The sequence below is a fragment of the Melanerpes formicivorus genome, unplaced genomic scaffold, assembly GCF_026170545.1.
Source record: "Melanerpes formicivorus ecotype bairdi unplaced genomic scaffold, bMelFor1.0.p_v2 SCAF_3, whole genome shotgun sequence".
In the NCBI taxonomy this organism is placed as follows: domain Eukaryota; kingdom Metazoa; phylum Chordata; class Aves; order Piciformes; family Picidae; genus Melanerpes; species Melanerpes formicivorus.
The window spans coordinates 18,270,637-18,292,465 of NW_027142355.1; the positions used below are offsets into that span (position 1 = coordinate 18,270,637).

At 36.1% G+C, this 21,829-nt stretch overlaps 1 protein-coding gene across 3 annotated transcripts in view; it reads right to left on the reverse strand.

The window, feature by feature from the left end:
- The window catches only part of SEMA3D (semaphorin 3D), a 148,649-nt gene that overhangs the window by 67,785 nt on the left and 59,035 nt on the right, over window positions 1-21,829 (reverse strand). For all 3 annotated transcript variants that reach the window (XM_068167895.1, XM_068167904.1, XM_068167912.1), the window contains 2 exons: window positions 12,876-13,036; window positions 289-351 (listed from right to left, as the gene is read on the reverse strand). In XM_068167895.1, coding sequence (XP_068023996.1) covers window positions 289-351; window positions 12,876-13,036 — 224 coding nt within the window. The remainder of the gene's footprint in view (window positions 1-288; window positions 352-12,875; window positions 13,037-21,829) is intronic.

Sequence of the window (21,829 nt, forward strand, 5' to 3'; positions counted from 1 at the left end):
GAACTAATCTAGGATACATTTCGAGGAAAGTCTATTTATCCCTCTGCTGAATTTGTTACATACAAGGATGGCTTAGCATGATTGCTATTTGCAATATTGAATATTTTTTCTTAAAGCACTAGCATTTAAAGAAATAAATAAAAGCACAACATTTATTTATTTTTTAATGAAGGAAAATCAGTTCATTAGTTCAGGAAAAGAGTGTAACAACAGCTTACTAACCTATTTTGTGCAATTTTAGATATATAATATTCTCAGTAATAATAAAAACATATATACCATACTTACATGGGCATCTTTCCCAGCTAATTTGCATAATTCTACCTTTTCTTTTGTTGCAGGCCAGTAAATCTGTAACATAGTAAAAATAAGAACAAAATTATGAATATTAGAAATTGTTCTGTGGCTGTAATTTAACTATTTCCTTGAATGAAGGAACAGTTAAAATGGATTGATGCGTACTGAAGGAATTTGCCTGCAAATTGATGTGAGCATGAGGAACTGAACAACCTGGTCTTGTGGAATGTTTCCCTGCTAATGCCAGAGGTGTTGGAATTAGATGATCTTTAGTGTCTCTTCCAACCCAAACCACTCTGTGAATCTATGACTTTGAATACAGGGTTCCATTAACAAAGTGAAGAGGCTTTAAATCAAACATCATGTTCTTTGTTAATTTTCTCATTGGCTATATGTACTTTAAAATGTACTTAGTTGATCTGGTTAGCACACCTCGTCACCATTATGATTTGTGTGGGTATTTTTCAAAGGTATGATGAGCCAAACCATCTTGAAACTAACTGTAAAACAAGGAAAATTGGATTTGTGAGGAATTTGGTCTAGTGGACTTGGCAAAGCCCTCATAAAAAAAAAAAAAAAAAAAAAAAAAATCTGTAGCTTTTGCTGCCAATTTTCAAATGAAAAGAAATTTTGGTGAAAAAAGACCTAAAGGTAACTTAAGGCAAGTTTGTAGAACAAAACCTACAGTTTTAAAATGTCACTCATCAGCCAGAACTGGGTTTGCTGAGAAAATGAGAAAGAAATTTAGAGGAGAAACATGTACCTTAGATAACTGGTAGCATGTATTATTACTGCTTCTTCTCTCATCTGCACTTCAGAATCCTATAAACTAGGTTTTGGGGTAGACAGAGCCAGATGACAAATTACCATCAGTTACTGTAACTTCAATTATGTTAGTGAAGAAATATCAGTGAACAACAGCTCAGACTCTGCCTCATTGATTTCCATTAAGCACTCAAAATTGGACATTATTAAGGATATTTTTAGGCTATATATTGTATATTATTAAGTATATGCTTGATTCTATTAAATGCAAAATTGAGCCTTAATATAAAATCTTCCTGAATCACCTTGATAAATATGGATCTTCTTTCCTTCTTATTTTGACAAGACAAGGGTACAGCCATTTCACACGACTAATAATACCAAATCACATTACTTTTGAGCAAATATTGTTTAGGAAAAGTCCTAGGAACCAGTATGCAGATTAGTAGTAGTCACAGATGCTTTTAGAGTAGTGTTGAGTCTCAAATTACTTTACAAAATCTTAAATAGTGAAATATGTAGGAATAAAGAATTATTATACCATACATTGGGGAAAAAAAAATTATCAAGTAAGGATACATGGCTCAACTGTAAGCAAGAGGAATTAACCACTGTCAGGTTCCCTTTTTCTCACACATCTGTAGGCATCTTGCAGGATGTCACTCAGTCCCATACTAGTAAAGAAAATATAAGTGTGCCCTGAGTGAAATAGTTTTGTCACTGCCCAAAATTTACAGTCAGTGTTCCTCTCAATCTGAAAATTATCTTTTTATTTCTCTTCTCTTCTCAGTGAAAATAGATGTATCGGCTTTCTGCAAGGAAATCAATTTCCTCTCAAGTGAATTTACAGTTACCTTTTTGATTAAAAGGTCTTAGCAAAGATAATGCATTTTAGTTACTTAAACCTTAACCCTTTACATCAATATTTACTTGAAGACAGAGATAAGGCAGTATAACATCTCAGCACCAGAGAACAAATTTACTTTCCCAGAACATTTTCTCAGAATGATGTCATGACACCATCCAGGTACAAAAACACAATCTGAAATGAGACATGATGATGTGTCTGGATTATGCAGTGTAAAATGCCAGAAGGTATGGAGGAAAGTACTGGGAAATTTGTAAAGCCACCAGAAAGACCTAAAGGTATCACCTGTGAACATATCTTGTCTCTGCCTGGGAGGAGTAGGATGATTCTCTCTTGTACACTGGTCTGTCATAAATGTTACTGCGTTAAGGAGGACACCTGATGTTTAAGAGCTCATGATGAGGAAAAGATGATGAAAAGGAACATGTGGAAGAATATAAGATATCCAAGGAGAGTCAAGCTGAAATCTGATCTTTAGTTATCTTGGACATAAACTTTATGTCCAGTTCTGCCCAAGATTCCTATATCAGAAACAGAGAAGGAAAGAGTGTTTTGAAGGATTTTATGGATTTTTGGCCAAAATTTAGGTATGTAATCAGGAAGGCAAGATGTTCTACTGTGGGCTTACCAAAATGTTTGGTTCTATTTGCCTCTTATGCAGGGGCACAGAACTCCTGTTTTGGGAGGCACAGCTACCTTCGAAGACATCTTCCTGGAGGCGTCACACATATTAATGTACTCAACTCCACTCTCAATTCCTCTACAGATTTCTTCATGGGAAATAGCATTTGTCATACAAGGCTGAGATATGCACACTTCCTTTTCCATGATAATTGGCTACAGTCAATTATCATTGCAAAAAAAAATACAAAAAAATTTAAAAATCAATATTTCACTTTTTGGCTACTCAACATCCTCAGCATTTAGGCCACATTAGACAATGGAAAGGGAAGTTAAGTGATCCAGCTTTAAAATCAATTAACAATTATATATGAGGATTAAAGCCATATTTATTTGCTTTTAATGAGACAAATGAGGGGTTCCTAGAAGTAGTCAGGTCCAAATTGCAACAGGCCAAGAAAATTGCATAATAAATAATGAGTTAATGTGCTGAGTAAGAAAGTATAAACTTAATTTTTTATTAGATCACACGCTGTGTAACAGTATACCACGGGTCTGGTTTCTTCAAACACTGACAAAGAAGTAACTTTACACATGCAAATTTGTCCCACTGAATTTTTGTTAGTTGACTTACATGCTGACTTTTCTGTAGCAGATGAAATTAAGTCTTAGTATTATATTTCATTCAAATTACTTATTTTCACAATATACAAAAAAGTAAGACTAGATGCTTCAGTATTGTTTTATATTTAAGGTTTGATGCTTGAAATTGTTCACTCTTTCTGTAATTTATTTTGTTCACATACTGAGTCCTCAATGGTAACACCTAACTTAACAAAATCAAACTTAACAAAACAAGGAAACAACAAAACAAGCAAACAAAAAATACATAATAATGGTGACAACACTACTGCATGTAAAATCAGAATCACTTTGTGTTACAAACTGCACTAATTATATATATAATATAGTTCACAGTTACATTTGTATCTCAAATGTCTGGAGAAGTCTCAGAATAGCTGGGTGGTGCTAGCAAATTTAAGGGAAGAACATAAGTAGTTTAAATACATAAACTATATACTTAAATGGGATTATTTTCTTCTTTTAATCTTAGTTTATATGCCTTGCAAAATATCCTTCTCAACATTCCAAAGGTTAGCTACTGTCACGATTTGCTGATTTTATCTTCTAAGCTCAATTAAAAATATATATAAAATAAATCTTTCCATTTTAAATAATTCTACAAATATTTTCCTAAATTTAGCCACAGGAAAGAAACTAAAATCTCCTAATAAATACAAGTTAATAAGTTCTCTGTTAGAAGAGTGAAAGAAAACCTCCCAGGAGTATGACATTAAGCAGTACATAAGGGTATGACAGATAAGGTATCACTTTAAAGGGTATCTGGAAATTAATTTTTGATTAAAACAAAATGTTAAAACCTAGACATCTCCTTTTTCAGATCAGGAGCAGAGTAATTTCTAAAAGTTACATTTTTCTTCCTCCAAACATGGATTTTCATAATAAAGAATGGAATGAAAACGAAAAATTAATAATTATTTTTAAAAAAGATAGCTTACATAAATTGTTACATGGATGCTATTTACACCATTATGTGTATATATAGATAATAGCTGGACTCACTTCTAAGAGTTTCATTTCAGCTGCCATATTTATTTTTCAGTCAGTCTATATTTTTCTATTGAATTTATTTCAAGATAATCCTTAGGAGATGGATTTGAGGAAAAGCTTCAAAACTAAACCAGTGAACTTGGATTCCAAAGCAACTTTTGTATGAAAATATAGCTTTTCCAACAATCATTTCCAATGCAGTTACTAAATCTCTAAATCTGAGATGATACTGGGGTTCACTGAAAGGAAGTGAAAAATACTATATATTGTCACAGCACAAAATAGGAGGAACACAACATATCTAAGAAAACTGTAGGACTGATGGTTATATTTCATCTGTTTGTAAGGCTTTGAGATAAATTTTTAGTTAGGAAAGGAATAAATTAAGTTTCCAATGAAAATGAAGTATGGTATGAAAGACAAAATAACTTGGTAATGTACATTTCTTCAATAAAATAGCTGAATTTGATACTACACGAATGTGGTAGAGCTTCTCTTCAACAGAGCTCCTATTAAGTGTTTAGTAAGTTACCACAAGAAAAGATTATTAGCTCAGCTGATAAAAAAAAAAAAAAAAGTAAAAATAGAATAATCTGATAATAAAGAACTTATAAGATACTCATGAACCTCCTTAAGAAAACAGTGGCAGAGCTCATGCTATTTCTTACACCCTTCCTTAAGCTTGACAAAAAAAATCACTCAGCAACAACACACACAGCTGACAAAATTGGGAAGCATTGCTCATATGAAGGCTGGTAATATTGTACAGAAAGAATCAAAAGCCTCTGAAGACCAGAATTGCAAGCAGTAAGAAGAAATGGGTACAAAATAGTCATAAATAAACATAGATTGTAGATTTTAACAAAAAAAATCGATCTGAAACATCAGAGTAACAAGGTTCTGGCCTATAGCAACAAAGCTGCTGCAGAAGTTGCATGAAATATTTCACAAGACCCCTTACAGCAGATTTGGAGCAGGTTATGAAAGGAGTAACTACTACATGAGGTAGCTGCCCATGATAGCAAGGAGTGAGACCAATTGACCAGTATGACTCCTTCCAGTTATGTTCCCAGGATAGACACACTTATGCCAGCAGCAAACACTTGAGTCTCCCAATGAGGTCATTGACTTACAGCAGCCCTGGAGTTTTCCCTGGGCCTCTCACGTGCTTAACACTGCACACGTGCTTCAGCACTTCTCTATCAGTACACCCTGTGGTACAAGAAACTCCAAAGTGTTTTACTTGTGGGATATATAGCACCAGCAGGATGTGTCTGTATCTGGAATGAAGGACATTGGCTGATCAGCATGTCTCGTAACACTCATTCACTGAGTTTGAGTCTTTTGAAGAAAAGAATGGCTTCCTTCCTATTTTGATGGAAAAAAGAGGTGGTAGAAGTACTTAGAGCAAAATACTCTGATTTTAAACAGCTGCTTTGTGACAGCAAGAGAATGCCTGCTTTCTTCTCTTGCTTTATTCTTTGTACTGGATGTTTGTTATACTAATGCTTGAGGGAAGGTATGTAACAAAATTACAGCTTCCTGGGCATCAAAATGACTTGTTGAGGCTGCCTGACTCATGTAGACTATAAGCCAGAAGCTTAAGATCATTGATATGAGCAATTCCTCCATATGACAGTCCCAACAATGAAATCAGTCTTAGCTGTAAATCCATTGTCATGCTGGCATATGCAACACACTCCCCCTTGAGAAACCCTCTTCCGTGAGAAACTACTCCCTTGCATGAAAAAAAGCGAAGATTCATGACTTAGCTCAATATGACCATCAAGTGGGTATAAAAAGAGGGACAACATGGTCCAAAAACACTAAAGTAAAGCAGGAGACATCCTAATCCAAGTTTTGCTATTGCACTACAATACATGGCAGTCACGTCTCAATTTTCCCACCAGTAAAATGACAATTATGTGTCTGTCTTCCCCCACCCCCCCTTTTATTCCTTTTATTATTGTTTTTTCCTTTTTCTTTTTGAAATATTTAGTAATTCATAGCTGAAAAAATGAACAGCAAAGAAAAACTGAAAGATCAAGGAGACACAATAGTGATAAAAGATGACTGTCACACTGCTGCAGAAGATCATATCATAGATGTCACACTCCAGTAGCATGAGAGTGGGTGTTCGTGGATTGCTTCCTGAGAACTAGGACATCTATCATTTATGAATGCTGACCCCAGGTCACTTTGCTAGAAATTTATTGAATTTCCCAATAAGCACTGGAAAGAATTTAAAGTTTTTTTAGTATTATTTTACTGAAAACAAAGTGTATTTTAATTAATGGGAAAATGAGCTAATTTTAGTCTACTATGCATGTTCACCAATTCTCTCATATATCTCATATCTGCTGCATGTGAATATGCAGTATGAGAAGTATACAACTTGGGGAACTGGACTGATTGTTCTCATATAAATCCTAAGAGGAAGGTTACTCTGAGTGCTTCTTGTAACTAGCTCCCACTATACTTGCTGTACTCTGGAAATCAATATTTTAAAGTCATCAGAAAACAAAGGAGGTTAATATATCTTCCTTATCATAATTCTCCCGGTATTAGAAACTCAACCAAGGTGTTTTTAGTTAGATATTTTCACCTAATGTTGTTTATAACAATTTTATCAAGGTTTAGCTAACCTTTAGAAATAATTAGAGATACCTAAAAGCCAGGAATGTATTCTTAAATCTCTTTTACATATACTACATACCTTTCTTCTTCCAACAGATATTCCTACACCTGATATACTGATTCCCATATCAGAAATATACATCCAGGGAGATATTTGGGCAAAATTTCCAGCTCCAATTGTTCATAGCAGAAAATTTAGTCCCTGAAAACTGTAATTTGCTATGGCTCAGGGAGAAGAGACAATATGAGGATCATTTCAGAGTGGTTTACAGCACTGAGGAAAGTACCAGCGTCATTCTTTATTTTCATGGTGCTGTCAAACTGAATAAAATGGGCTGGGAGAAAGGGGGAAATAACAGTTGTGTATGTGGATGACACATTGAGAGAATTTTGGTATCTTAAATTTGGCAGGTGGCTGTTAAAGTGAAACCTCTTATTAGAATCAAATGGTCTTTTTGTATTGCATCTGTCTGAGATATAAAGCAAAACCTCCACATGCCACAGCTCTCCCTTTTAACAGTGACCCACTCTCCAACACAATTTAAAAAGCAGCCAAGGCATTAAGTACTTAAGGCTTCTCTGAAAAGTTCATTTTCATGTGTTCGTTGTGAGCATATGTGAAAGCTTAAAGAAAATGGACCAGATGCTGATTTCATTTACACTGGGTTAAATCATGAAAGACTTCAGTGCTTTGACACTTCATTTTCCACAGTATAACCAGACTTCAGACTATTGTCTGTTTCTCCTAAAAGGAAACTGTACACCAGCTTTTTAAAAATAAATGGCATTGCTTCGGATATGTTTATCCCTTCAGACTGAAGACAAATCCTACCTTTGAAAAAATCAAATACCAATATGAGCAAATGTTTTCAGAGAGCAGGATACTGGCAATTCTTTATACCTAAACATATGGGTAAAATATAAAATTGACAACGGATGTTTATGGAAACACAATTTATGGCAACAATGCAAAAGGAAATAGCACAGACGCTCTCTTCCACCTAGGCTTGCTGTCATTCCAGTTACAGACTGTTTTCTTCGTGTCTTGGTCCTGTCTGTTGTTTTGTGTCTGCAAACACTGTTGGAAAGCTTCCTCCCTCTCTACACAGGTGCCTAAATTTAAGTCTGTCAAACAATTTTATGAACTCCAAAAGGTTTTCAGAGGTTCAAAATGAGAGTTAAATAACTCAACAGTAAGAGGCCTGAAGTGGCTAGCAAGCATGAAGTTATCACCTCTGTCTCTGCAGGTCCCTAACCTGAAGCACCACTGCTGACCATCTTCAGGGACAGAACATTAAACTACACAAATACTCAGTAGTATTTTATTATTATTATTAACTTATTTTAATTTTATTTATTGCTTTGTATTAATTTTAGGAGGAAGGGAAATAGTCAAAAATAAATGGAAATAAATATATTATGAACTGCAACGCCCAGAAAAGTTACTTGTGTTTCAAAAGTAGGGCCATCAGTATGTATTTCCTCCATGGAAACTAAATCCTCATATGCAGATGGACAAATAATATTTCTATCAAATCTCAGCCTCAACTAAATGAGGTTCTTACAAATTTTTTTTGCTCACAGAGACCAAGAACCGTGGATTTATGATCATCGTTCTCCAGTTCCACTGGGTTATTCTAGACTTTCCTATTCTCCTTCTCCCACTTTCAGAACTTTAGGTATCTCCAGTGTTTTCCGTGTGACTGGTTGTCCGTGATATTTCCAGGAAAGCTTTTTCTTCTGAAAGGTCAAGAGAGATTCACCCTCACACAGTGTACGGCTTTTGCTGAGGGACAGAAAGCTAAAATCCTTTCAGTTATAGAATACAGAGCACAATATTTGTTTAGGAAGGACCAGTTGTGGTGTTACTGTGTTTCAAGGCTCCAATAAACATCTCAAACTCTACATATTCACAAGGCTCTGGCTCCTTGGCAAGAACAAAAGCCTCCCTTCAGTAATGGCTAAATTCCCACTGGGTTCACACTTAATTGACAGCACACTTCTACAGAGTGACAGGAGGTTTCCTGGAGCAATGAAGGTAAAATTTGGCTCCTATACCTCGAGGGTTCTGTTTTACATAAATATGCACATCTATTTGAATTTATGTTCCACTTCCTGCAGAGATGGGTGGGTCATTCTGCAGATATTGCACAATGATAACAGTGCTGATGTAAAACCTCACTTGGACTGTTGGTAAGCACTGGAGTTACAGAATGGAGCAGGATTTCTTGCAGCTATTTCATAAAAACTTACTAATCCAGTGTATATACATGTGTATGCATTTTTCACAGTGAAATACAGATAAAAATCAGTGCAAGGGGGCATGAAAGCATAAGTCACAATACAGCTGCACCTAATAATGCCAAAAATACAGTAACAACCACAAACTAAGGATGCTCCAAGCAACAATAATTTGTGATCCTGTGCCAATACGCACTGGGACAGATGAAAACAACTTGTTCCTAAGCTGCTATTGGGGATCTGACATGTTTATCTATTTGGCCCACATGTGGATGTGTCTTCTAGCACTGACAGCTCCTGCAGGTTGGCAGCTTTTCAAAAGCTTGTCAGCCCTTGATAGCATTCCTACTCCTGCAGAGATGGGCGGGTCGTGCTGTGGATTACACAGTGATAATAGTGCTGACATATAACCCCATTTGCACAGGACTTACAGAGAGGTGCACCATTTCTTTGCAGTTATTTCTAAGTGTTTACTCAGCTGATGACATTTTCTATTTAGTACTTATTTAATCAAAAGAGTAACATAACAAAAGCTTTAGACAAAGTCACAGGAAAGTCCTACATACCAAAGTAAACTTTTCAGTAGGATCCCAGACCTTAAGAATACTATGGAATTTCTTCTCCAGCTTTCCAGCCTCTCATGCTATTACATATGTTTGGTTGGTTTTGTACACTGCCTTTCTAGTGGTTATGGCATAGTTGTCTTAATTTAAATTTATTGTGTCCACATTTGCAATGACCTGGTAAATGTAGGCTGCTTCTCTTGTCTCCTTCCTTTTGCTGAATCTCTCTGTTTTACTTATAGGAAGGAATTTCAAATCCTCCAGTTTACAAATAGCTTGCAACACTTGTCAGGCATCTAAGGATCCTTGAAGAAAAGACTATAGGACTTCATAATGCAATTCCTGCAACAGAAGCAAGAGGCTTCTATTCAGGACAGCTTCACAGAAGTTATATCCTTTGCCAAGCGTTAGATATGTGTAGACTGCAACTGTTTTAGCTTTCTGTGTTTGTCTTTTGTCCCAGTAGACTTTTCTATTGCACTGTGGTACTTACTGTTGTTTTATAATGAAGTTTGCAAGTACTGGATACTGGATGGATTTTTCCAAGCAGCCAGCTAAGGAAGTTTTCAACCAATTACACAACAAATTGAATAAAAATGACAATGATACAAGAAACTGGAACTATTGATTTATCTCATCAAGAAAAATATACCAGGAAATAAAGCCATTACTTAATATAAGTAATATAAGCGCAATTAACTGATTTAGGTAAACAATTAGGTTATAAAAAGGAAGCAATTACCTTTTTTTTACATGTATATACACTAGGAGGGAGCAGGATACAATGCTTTGGATGTTTCTTTTAATGTTATTCCAAATATTTCTTAATACACAGTATTTGGCTCTACAATATAATCTTGCCAAGTAATTATGTCTACAGATGAGGATTGCTCAGGATCCGGACTTGGTTTTTTGAAGCATAAGTAGTTCCGAACATAAAAAACATCTGAAACTGGGGCTTTTTTAAGGTAATCTGAACCTACCCAGCTTAGAGCGGATTCTATAGTTTGTGTTCAGTTTTGTCTTAAAGAAAGAAAACCCCAAACTATGCTCAATCCTGTGTTTTAGTTTCAAAGCTCTTCTCTTACTCTCCCATCTTATTCTTAACCCTCCATCCTCAAAGTTATTAATAAACACATTACTTATATGCAGAAACTTAATATTCTAATAAATTATCTTTCATTTTAATAGCTATGTATAAGCAGGGCTTTTGTTTTCCCAAATGGCTCTTTCTCCAAAGGAGTACAAAGGACATACTTCAGACTCTTGTAGTCCCAACATGTGTGGTTTCCTCGCACTAGGGAAGCCTGGAAGCAAGCCGCCTGGCCCTGTGCCAACCCAAACCATGGTCAGTCTAAACATAGCACCGGCAAATGCTACTTTCTGACACTTCACTGCTACTGGAGAGTATCCTTCAGCATTGAAACCTTGTCAGTGACTGAGATTTATACGCCACCTCGTCTAACTGCCTTCATCTCCTCTCTTTCCTCATGAAACAAGTTTCTACCACAGTCTAGCACAGAAGAACAAGAGAGAAATGCCTATGTAATATCTCATGTTACCCAGGCACATACCTAAGAGCAGAAACTTATAAAATTGTTGAATGCTCACAGAGATCTTGGCAATTAGTACACCAGGATGTTTTGAAGAGATTTTCAGTCAGGTTTTGCTATTTAAATATACTTCTCCACAGCATTTAATCTGAAATTGTCAAGATTACTTGAATAGTTAAAATACTACTACCAGTATTTGTTCCTGCAGATAATTTCTTTAGTCCAGATATACAAGTGTTTATAAATTTTATTCATTTTATTCCCTTCTCCTGGGTTATCACAGGTATCTAGACATACATTCTCTATTCAGTTTACTTATTGCCAATTTTCATTCCAATATGAAGAGAGTCTTTGCTGTACAATATCTACGTTAAATAGCACTGTTTGTACACTAATTCTCCTGGTTCAGCCTGTGCTCTGCTCTTCTTGGAAAGCACAACATACATAATGATCAGAGATGGTTTGGCTACAAGGCAAATGTTACCAGCTTGGATGGAGGTAAAGATAACACAGGGTGCTATCACCTCCAGAAAGCTCTGAACCCATCAAGCCTTGCTGAATGCAACCAAAAATGACAGCACTCAGCACCTCTCAGGAGGTAAGCAGCATGCCACAGAAGTATGCTTTTCTGACAAACAATTTTTTTCTCTACAGAAAGTCTATGTCAGAAATCAACCTGTGGGCTGAAAATCTGCAATATTAATAATGCCATTATTAATGCAATATCCTGAGGAGGTGCTGAGTTTTGTGCAAACTACAGACACAAGTTACTTGTTTAATCTCTTCTATACAATGTCAGCAAATGTTGCATTCAAACATGTGGGGCAAAGTAGTCTCCTGTTACACCTGTTAAGCCCCTGTGCTGCAGTTGTATTAATTCAGGGTCAGTTACCTCCTCAGAGCTAAGTGTAGAAGATAGTAATTTAAAACCTCCTTCTGCTGCTCAAAGAAAATATCAAACACAGCTGAGAATTTAAATTTTATTCAGTACAAAGCCTATGTGGAAGATGCAGGAAAGCAGTTTTCCTGTGTGTTCTTGTGTGAGCATCTGTTTTTTTTCACACATATCAGTCAGCAGGCTTGCAAAATATCCAGTTCATTGTGTGTGCTTGAAATATTGAAGGCTAAATTAACATCTTATTAGGTAGAGTTAACAATATCACAGGGAATGGAAAAGGAAGTAGAGCAGATCCCTGTGGAAGCTTCTCCTATCACTAGTAATTCCAGATATTAATACAAATATTAATATTAAAAATGACATTTACATTTTTACTATAATTTAAACCACCCAAATTACCTCTGCTCTGTTAAATATCACATAAAATTAATCCCTGTGATGCCAGGAAACCAGGAAAGAGCTGTCTTCACTTATCTTCTTTCAAATTAAGAAGTAAATAGTCCAAGTTTCATTTTTCTCTATTTGCTGATATTTTTATACTGCTTCCATACACTGTAAAGTTCATCCAGGTAGCTGATGTCTCACAGGACACCAGTCTCTCAGAAGATCATATAGCATGAGAAATTTAATTGTTAAAAGTAATCTGTGTAACTACAAAAGGTGAGATTACCAAACCCTGATACATAACATTATACAATGAATTTACCAAGGAAGGAAAAAAAAGCAGGGGGGATGGGGGTGGGTGGAAAGAAGGAATAAAATTGAACTTGCAAGATGAAGTCTTTGAAAAACAAACTGACCTTTTTTGCATTTTTGTTTAAATCAACCAAGTTGAGCAGGAAAATGTGGTCTTTAGCCCCGATTAGTAGACGGCTTCTCTCCTCATCTAGCAGCAGTGTTCGAAAATCAAGCCCCTCTGTTGAGCCCAGGAATGGGATGCAGCTGTTTGAAAGCAGCAAGTCTGTGGGAAAATGAAGAAAATCTTTATAATTGAAATGTTTACACATCACTCATTGGTGCCTTTTATAAATATATGCAACTATCATGGAGTATGCCAGTCTTAGACCATGTTTTGCTGGGTTATAAAGCAGTTCCTATTGACCTTGGTTTCCTTCAGGGCTTTCTCACTTCCAAACTATAAAGTCTGTATCAATATTGAGAATTGCCCTGATCCAGGTTCAGGGTGTCATATTTGACCATGCTCAACTTCACATAGTTCACATAGTCCTCCTCCAGTGTGTCGAGAGACAATCAAAGATCATTTAATTCAGCCAGATGAGGGATGGCATCCTTTCCCTTAAGCCTATTAACTGCACCACTTAGCATGGTGTGATCTAGAAACTTGAACGTGCACTTATTTTGTTATATCACTGATGAGGATATCAAATCTTGAGGGACACCACTCATTATTGACTTCCACTTGGACATTAGGTTTCATATATGATTGGAGAAGAACTGGAAGTAGCAAGCAAAATGCATATAGAAAATTTGACATAAGGTTCAATTTGTCCATTGGTCTAATATTAAGTTCTGGTGGCAGTATAGAAAATTGCTACAAATATATTTTCAATTTCAATTGAAAACTGAGATCTAAATCAACAACCACTGAGCAGAGGTATATTTCTAGGATGCAGTTCTGAAATTAAGGCAATATAGACACATATTTAGAATAGAATAGAATAGAATAGAATAGAATAGAATAGAATAGAATAGAATAGAATAGAATAGAATAGAATAGAATAGAATAGAATAGAATAGAATAGAAGTAACACCTCTAAGATATAATGTTCTTTTCTTTCCTGGCAATGGGGTCCTAGATTCTTGCCTACTCTGCAGAGGAATTTTTCCCAATTAAAACCACAAATTTTGATTCCTAAGTTTTGCTATGAACTTCCAATCTTTTTTTGAAACATAATTAAAAAAAAACATGTTTCTTTATGAAATTAGTGAAAGAATCTGTGCTTTTACTGTAAAAAAAAATAATGAAACAACCACTAAAAAATCTGTAAAGCAAAAAATCTGTATTCTTTAGCTTAATAAAGACTGTGCACATAATTGTGCATAAAGACACAAACAACATATAGAAAAGAGCACAAGAGGTTATTCTTGTTCAGCAGTCATTCATTTGGGGAGAACAAATGTAAACATTTGAATCAGCTCTTCCACACACATGTGCCCCAAGCAAAGCTATTCAGAAATCTTTGGACAGAGAAGTAAATCCTATATTTAACTGAATATAAAATAAAGTGTATTTCCACCTTTCTGGCACTGGATTCACACCGTATCCTTCCTGCTTGAGAGGGTAGACTAATAAAACAAATTTTTTACACTTTATGACCATGATGAAAATCAGGGCCAGTGTTTTGCAGGATAACTCCTGAGCAAAATAAAGAAGAAAACAAAGAAATGAAAATACAATTGAACAAACATTTTTCTTCAAGGTCTCTCACATGTGACAGGCAAAGCAAAGTCTTGTTGCCTGCTAATAAACACTGCCATAAAAGTATTTTATCATTATTAATCTAATTACCTTGTACATAATTATGACAACTATTTCTTTTGTTCAATCACTCATACCTAACCTCATGTCACTTTATTTTGCTCATTGCTGAATGTTGCTACAGTGCTATCTGAAAACAAACTGTCTTTTGTTGCAGCTCCTATTCCCCTAGGTGACATTTCTTTGGCAGTACTCTGAATAAATAAATAAATGAATACATAAAAATATTACTTTACACTTTAAAATGAAATCCAGTGTTAAGGACTACATGGCTGTATGCCAGCACTGTTCAATCTTTTGTGAAGACACGCATGTCAGATTGTTTTGTTTTCATTTGGGTTCTTGTTTTGTTCTGTTTGTTTGCATGGCTGCTTGGGGAGTTTTGTTGTTGTTGCTTTGGTTTTTTTTTTTAAAAAAATCTTGGCTATTACTTGTTGTCAAGATCACTTAGGTAAAATCTATGGTTAGCATAGTACCATAAAAACATCAGACCCACCCAAAGAGCTTCTTACACTACAGCTTGCTGATAAATTTCCTGGCTGAAGAATAGCCAAGTCAGTGTAATAAACATTTTAAAACCAACCAAAAAAAAAAAAAAAAAAAAAAAAAAAAAAAAACACCTAAACACAGAATTTTGAAGCTTAGCTCACTTCACTAGTATGTTTTCCCTTAATGAGAAACAAAAGTGTATCCCTGATACTTGTTACTGGATTCTCTCATACACACAGCCACTTCTAGTGAAAATATTTTTGCATATGATATAGGTGTGTCTCCTGTTAGACTTCATATTCTGTACAAAACTCCTCCCTTGTTTTTCTTGACTGGAAATTCTCGGTACTGGATATGGTGAGGCTATTTATTGGGAAAGAGTTCTCTGATTACCAATCACAGCACGCATCAGGTTTTAGATCCCCTGGGTTCCCCAAATTCTCTGTTGATCTCTAAAACTCTGTTTATCAGCTAAGCATTGCTAGAGTATGTAATTTCTGAGTAATTCTATTTCTCTTCTCCACCCATCACATAACAGCTGGCTGCTTTACTAGAGAATCTGATCCACTGTATTTATATAAATGCCTTATAAATTCTGCAGCTTAGATTAAATTCCTGTTTAACAATTTTGTGTCTAAGGATGGAGGGAAGAAGATAAATGAGAGATTACATTTTCTAGTAATTTGTCATTCATGGACATTAACATGAATAAACAGGAGAAAATTATGAATTTCACAGGCTACTGTACTTCAGCAATCCCTATCACCCCCTGTTACTTCTAAATCTCTTCTGATGACAAGCTTCCAGTCATACCACATCACTGTCTGTGGGACATGGGTAACTAAGATGCAGAATGAGGGAAAATTCCTTCCCATCTCCAGTCATAGGAATTTGATCCAAGTAAGGATAAATGATATGTTTGTGCAAATGCACTATAGCACTTTCATTGCCTGGAGATATGCAATCCATGAGGAGCCTTTCCAACTGTGTCACTTGGCAAAATATGTAGATCATATTCTCCATGACACAGACTGCTCTCCACTTTTCCATTTCTTTCCTATTTGGAAGGAACGATCTCTGTAGATACTATTTCAAAAGGATAATTGTCATCTACTGCTTAACACTTCTTGTATTAATGAAGAACCACCTACAACAGCTACAACAGAGAGGAAAAAGTTGTCTCATGACTGAAACGCCCAAATGGGAATGAGCCCTGCCTGGTCCTTTTTTCAGTTATTTGTTTCACTGTGTCATAAGGAAAACATTTGTAAAATGTTCCAGACTGAAGTGACAGCACTGCACACTGATTTCTTACTGAGGCAAATGACAGCACAAGCTGAAAAGAGGTGAAGAATCAGGTTTGGTCAGTTATTTAGTAACTATCTAAAATAATTTATTGAAATAAGACTTTGAACATGGCACTGATAAGATTAAAACTGAAACATGACCTAATAAAATTTGTCAAGTAAACATTAACAGAGAATTGATTAAATTACACCTAAATCAATCATTTTCACACTCCATAAGAGCAAAACAATCCACCCTTATGGGCTGAAATTTCTCTTCACAGTGAGATATATTTAGCATCACCAAGAATATTATAGTGGAAAAATTTACTATGAAAAGCACATTTGCCAATGTTTTTCAAGCCTAGAGCTTAGAAAAACCTGTTGAATTGAATTACTGCATCTCGGTAGCCAGGCTAATGTAAAACCAGCATTTTCACAATGGACAGAAACAAAGTTAGTTACGGGGATGGTCTTTCAAGAGTACATGTTCAGCACTCAGCTTATAGTGTGGATATGCTGGTTTACTGAAAATTAAATTCTTTTTTCCAGTCTGGTGATTAAGTGAATATTCAGCAAACTCCCCCTTCTGGGTTAATATTTCACTGCTTAGTGGTAGAATATGGAATACTGACTTGTTTTTACTTATTGGAAAAAGTATCTCAGTGGACTCGGCTCACATGGCATGATTATAGTCTCCAGCAAACATGGCATAAAAGCTTCAAATGAAAAAATGTCATGATAATATGTATTTACAGAGTACATTTGTATTTCTCCACCTTAAGTGACGTATGTGGTGATTGTGATGCCATTCCCCAACTACAACATGGTGTAAGCATGCAGCAATCTTGAACAGCTTGCTGCCAAGAGTCAGAACTGCTTTTGTGGCCCAGTTACAGGCATTTTTGTAATGATAGGACATGACTAAATTGGCAGAAAGGGAACTCCTCAAGCTGTTTCTAAACAACTACATTTAATAACACCTTTAAAGGATTCTGAATTTAAAGTCTGCATGTAAGTATACAAATATATATGCACACATGATTCTGTAATTTTCATATACTAAAAAACCAAACCAAAACAACAACAAAAAAACCCATAAGTCATGTAATTTTCTTCAAGACAGGACTAAGTTATTCCATATGCTGGAAAATATAAGTGACAAATTATACAGGTATTGTGTGAATCCTTAGCTGAATTTTTGGGATAAAGAAATGTCAATATAACATGAATACATTAATGTATTCTGAGTTTAAGCGATGTGTTTGACCCCGGATGCATTTGTAGGGAGGCAAAAGAACAGTGTCGGTCTGCTATCAATCTCTACTGATTATTGGAATAAGCAAGCTATATTTTGTTTAGCTGTATCTGTATAATGATGATTTGTCCTGCAAGGCATGTGACTCTCATTGCTATACAATGAATTTCATTTGGCCTGGAGGAAAATGACATATTCATGGCACAACAGGGACTTTCCAAAAGGATATGGATTACTAGAAACAGAACCACCATGATTTCTTGTTGATACAATAATATCGTGTCAAAATCTTTGGTTCTCTCTTTAAAGCCCCAAAACCCACTTAGTGCTCTACCACATGTTTTGGAGTTAGGCAATTTTGTTCCTCTGATAGAATCAAATTGTTCTCCAGAAGGGTCTAGGAAGGTGACACTGAAAGGAGAACATTTTTAAAGATTGCTCTAAAAATCTGGAAGTCTTCTGTAAGATAAAAAGGTATTTCAGAGTATTTCCACTATGAGCTTCAGGCACTTCTGTAAGCCCACTCAGCAAGCAGCAAACTAATCATTCCCCACATCTCTATTTGCAAACCCTTATTGACAGATGTCAAATCTCTCAAAATTTTATAACCCAGAATACTCATAAATAGCTCTTTGAGAAGTTCCTCTATTTGCTTCTCAAACGAGCATTGCAGACCATGATAACTAAGAAGCAGTTCCCTGTGCATAGTTGTGAAGGTATTTTTTTTACGCATTGCATTAAGAAGGAACAGATTACTTTATCTTCAGATAACCTTCCCTATGGTTACTCCACCAATTTTTCAGTTCATCTGCTCAGAGCTGGAAGGTTATAACCAATCTTTGTCTGACTCCTTGTTTCTTAAATCTGCAAAAAATGGTCATACTGTAAAACGAAATTGGTGGGTGCTTACCATCAAAAATGCATCCAGATATGCATGAGCCAAATAATTCTCACTTATGCTTATGGAAATGTATTTTAGTTGCATTTTAACTGCAAATAAATTTGACTAGTAAGCCAGCTGCACAAATAACTTACAGAGTGTTATTGTTGCAGAGATGACTAAAAGTTGCTTTGTGACTTTGTGTTATTTGTGAAAGGGCCCATTCATAAACTTGATGGAGCCAAATTAAATAATTAACTGTAGATAACACAACTGAAAATGTATCTTGTTTTTCTGAAGATGACTTGCACAGGTTTTCTTTTCCTAACTAGTTTATCTTCTTTGTAGCACTGACAAAATAAGCAAAGTCACTGTTTTTTCCAAGGCAAAATTAACTCAACTTTTTTTTCAAAGGAGATGATGTGGATATTTTAAGAATATGCACTATAAATACAACCCAATATAAATGACTGGCAAGCATATCAGCTTTGGTAATATGTAGATAATTGTTGGCATCTTCTCAGACATATCTACTCATTAAGAATGACTGGTTTAAGAGCACCAAATCTTCTCATTAAATGAAAGGCAAAGCATGCAAACAATGGACTCATCACTTTTATTTCCTCAATTTCAATTGCCAGGGCCAAATTTACCTTTTTTCCCTTCACCTCTCCCAAATCCTCAACCTCTATAATGGGTAAATAATCTAAGTGATTTGACTGAAATATACTTTTTGTGTGTGTGTGTACTTCGGTCTAATTTTAAATTCTCTTGAAAGCATCCCACCAGCAAGCGTATAGTGCTCTGTAAGAAGTCTCTAAGGCTATTTGGAATCATAGAATGGTCTGGGTTGAAAGGGACCTCCAAAGGTTCAACTGCCCCTTTTCTTTACATCTAGCAAAGTAAAATTTTAGGATGCTATTGAAGTCAGAGGGCAGTTGTTTTCCAGATCATATAGAAGAGAACTTGTTAACTTAACTAGAAACCAGCCTCTAGTTCTGCCTTTTAAAATTGTCTTTCACTGACCTGAGTGTCAAGCAGCTGAGATAAAACCTCTTCCCTGTTCTGAGGGTGACGGCTTATAAACCCACCTATTTCTAAAGCTGTTCTGAAAATCCACATTACTAGGGCCAAATAGTTTCCTCACCCTTGGAAAAGAATGTTTTAAATGAATTGTCTTTAGTTAGCCTGAAATTCTTCAATATCTTTCAGCAATTCAAAGTCTTTTTCTTCATTCTCTGGTTAACCATTTCCCAGCCTTTTATCCCTCCCAATCTATCAGCCAGCCAAATGACTAGAAAGCAGGAGACTTATGATAGGCTTCAGGTAGAAATAATGGCAGAATTCTCTTTGACTGGATGATTTGAAAAACCTGAATTAGACTAATCAACCATGAATCAGATTTACTGCTGCAACTAGTCTACCATCTCATCTTTTCAAATAGGTGCATAATCATATGACATACAATTAGAAAGGTATAAACATTATGAAGGACATAACCACAAGGAATGAGGTGCAGGGATTAGTCCATACCCTGAGGAACAGGCAACAAACTAACAGTAGATTTTGAGTAGTAGATGTCTATCATGAAAACTGTCTCAGGGATCTAGGGCTTGCATTAGCTTGCATGAATAAACACAATTCACTCTGCAGCAGTGGACTCATTCTATCCTGCCTGGATAGAGACATGTATTGCAGTTTGTGAGTACACCCAGCTGTTAAAAATGCAACATGGTGATCATATTTAGCACTTTAAGCCACATAGCTCTTCTTTTGTCCAAACAGAGTTTATAAAATTACATGCAGTTCTATCCCTCCTTTCAAAATACACTAGTAACTGTCTTCAAAATAGGAACAAGCCTTCAGTTCAGGCTCTGCTTTCTTCAGAGTGATGAAAAAATGGCTACAAGTATTTTCAAACACCGGTACCTGTGATTTTTCAAGTAACTGCATCTTCAGAGAAACTGCTGAGAACTTGGTAATCTCTGGAGATGTGTCAGCAACCTGAGGACAGACAGAGGAGCTCTTTGCTGCGTCTTATAGCCCATGTATCCGTGGGCTGGTAAAACAACAGCAGGTTGTGTTGTTTATTCTGCCCATACTATCTGGTAACAGCTACATAGAACATGACACATTTTAAAATTCCTACTCAGTTTTTGTTCTGTTGCTGCAATTCCAGCCTCAGGAAGTAAGATAAGTGGACTTTTTTTCCCATTTTGAGCAAAAGAATATTTTCCTCACCATTCAGATGTATTTTCCAGCTCCCTAATGAGGATAATGTTCATAACCATGCAGAAAAGGCTTTCATGCTAAAAGTTGAGAGACCCTGAACTACAGTAGAATGAACAGATCTTGTAATAACAGTGTTAGACAGCATGGGCCTGTTAGAACCAACAGGGTTAGGAGAGACACAGAACAGCATGAGCTATTCCTGAAGCAGGTGAGCTAACAGTGCTAAAGAAAGTTGACACCAAAGAGATTTACTTGCTCAGTTAATTTATTAGTGCCTCTGTTTTCAAGACTTTAAAAAACAGCTCCCAGACAGAAAATTCCAGAGTTGTTAGCTATCATTGTTGTTACTGAAATTTTCTTGCAATTTCCATAGCAGTGTGATTATATGCTACACACCAGTTGTGAACAGTGTCTGTGAGCACCACAGATTTTTATGGAAACATTTAATAGCCACATGTCCCACCCTTCCCATCCTCTGTATGCTCTACAAACACACACCTCACTTGCATTCACATCAAGACTCACAGACAGACCCTCAGATTAACCACTGGGACCTGCAATAATTTTGTCAGCTGAAGATCTAGCCCTGAGTCTATAGCAAGGAGTCATGGGGCCCATTCTTCTCTCTGACTCCAAGCACTGGATCAGAGCCCACACAAGCTGTATGATTGGGATGTAAAGATAAATAACATAGTGAGATTAAGTCCTAACTACTAATATCATATGTCTTTGCCAAAGGGGTTGATGAGAGCTGGAGTTAGTGCAAGGGAAAGGGTAGGTCCATGCATCTGGGAGCAGATGAGGGTAGAAAGAAGTGCATATGTGTGTCTGGGGTGAAGAGAGCAGGGAGGGAGTTGTCCTCCTTCTAGAAACAGCATGCTGTTATGTTGGCTCAGCTGCCATGAAAACACACAGACAGCATGTAAGATCACTTAATGCTGATGGTCCTTCAACATCCTTCTCACAGTCCCCCAGAGGCTAAATAGATTCCTTCACAGCTGGCTTTGAAAATCTATTCTAGTTTCTCATCTTAACCAAGACAGGTCCAGTGAACAGGGGGGGAAATGAGATACAGTAAAGGATGTGAAACAATGCCTGGGAAAAAAATA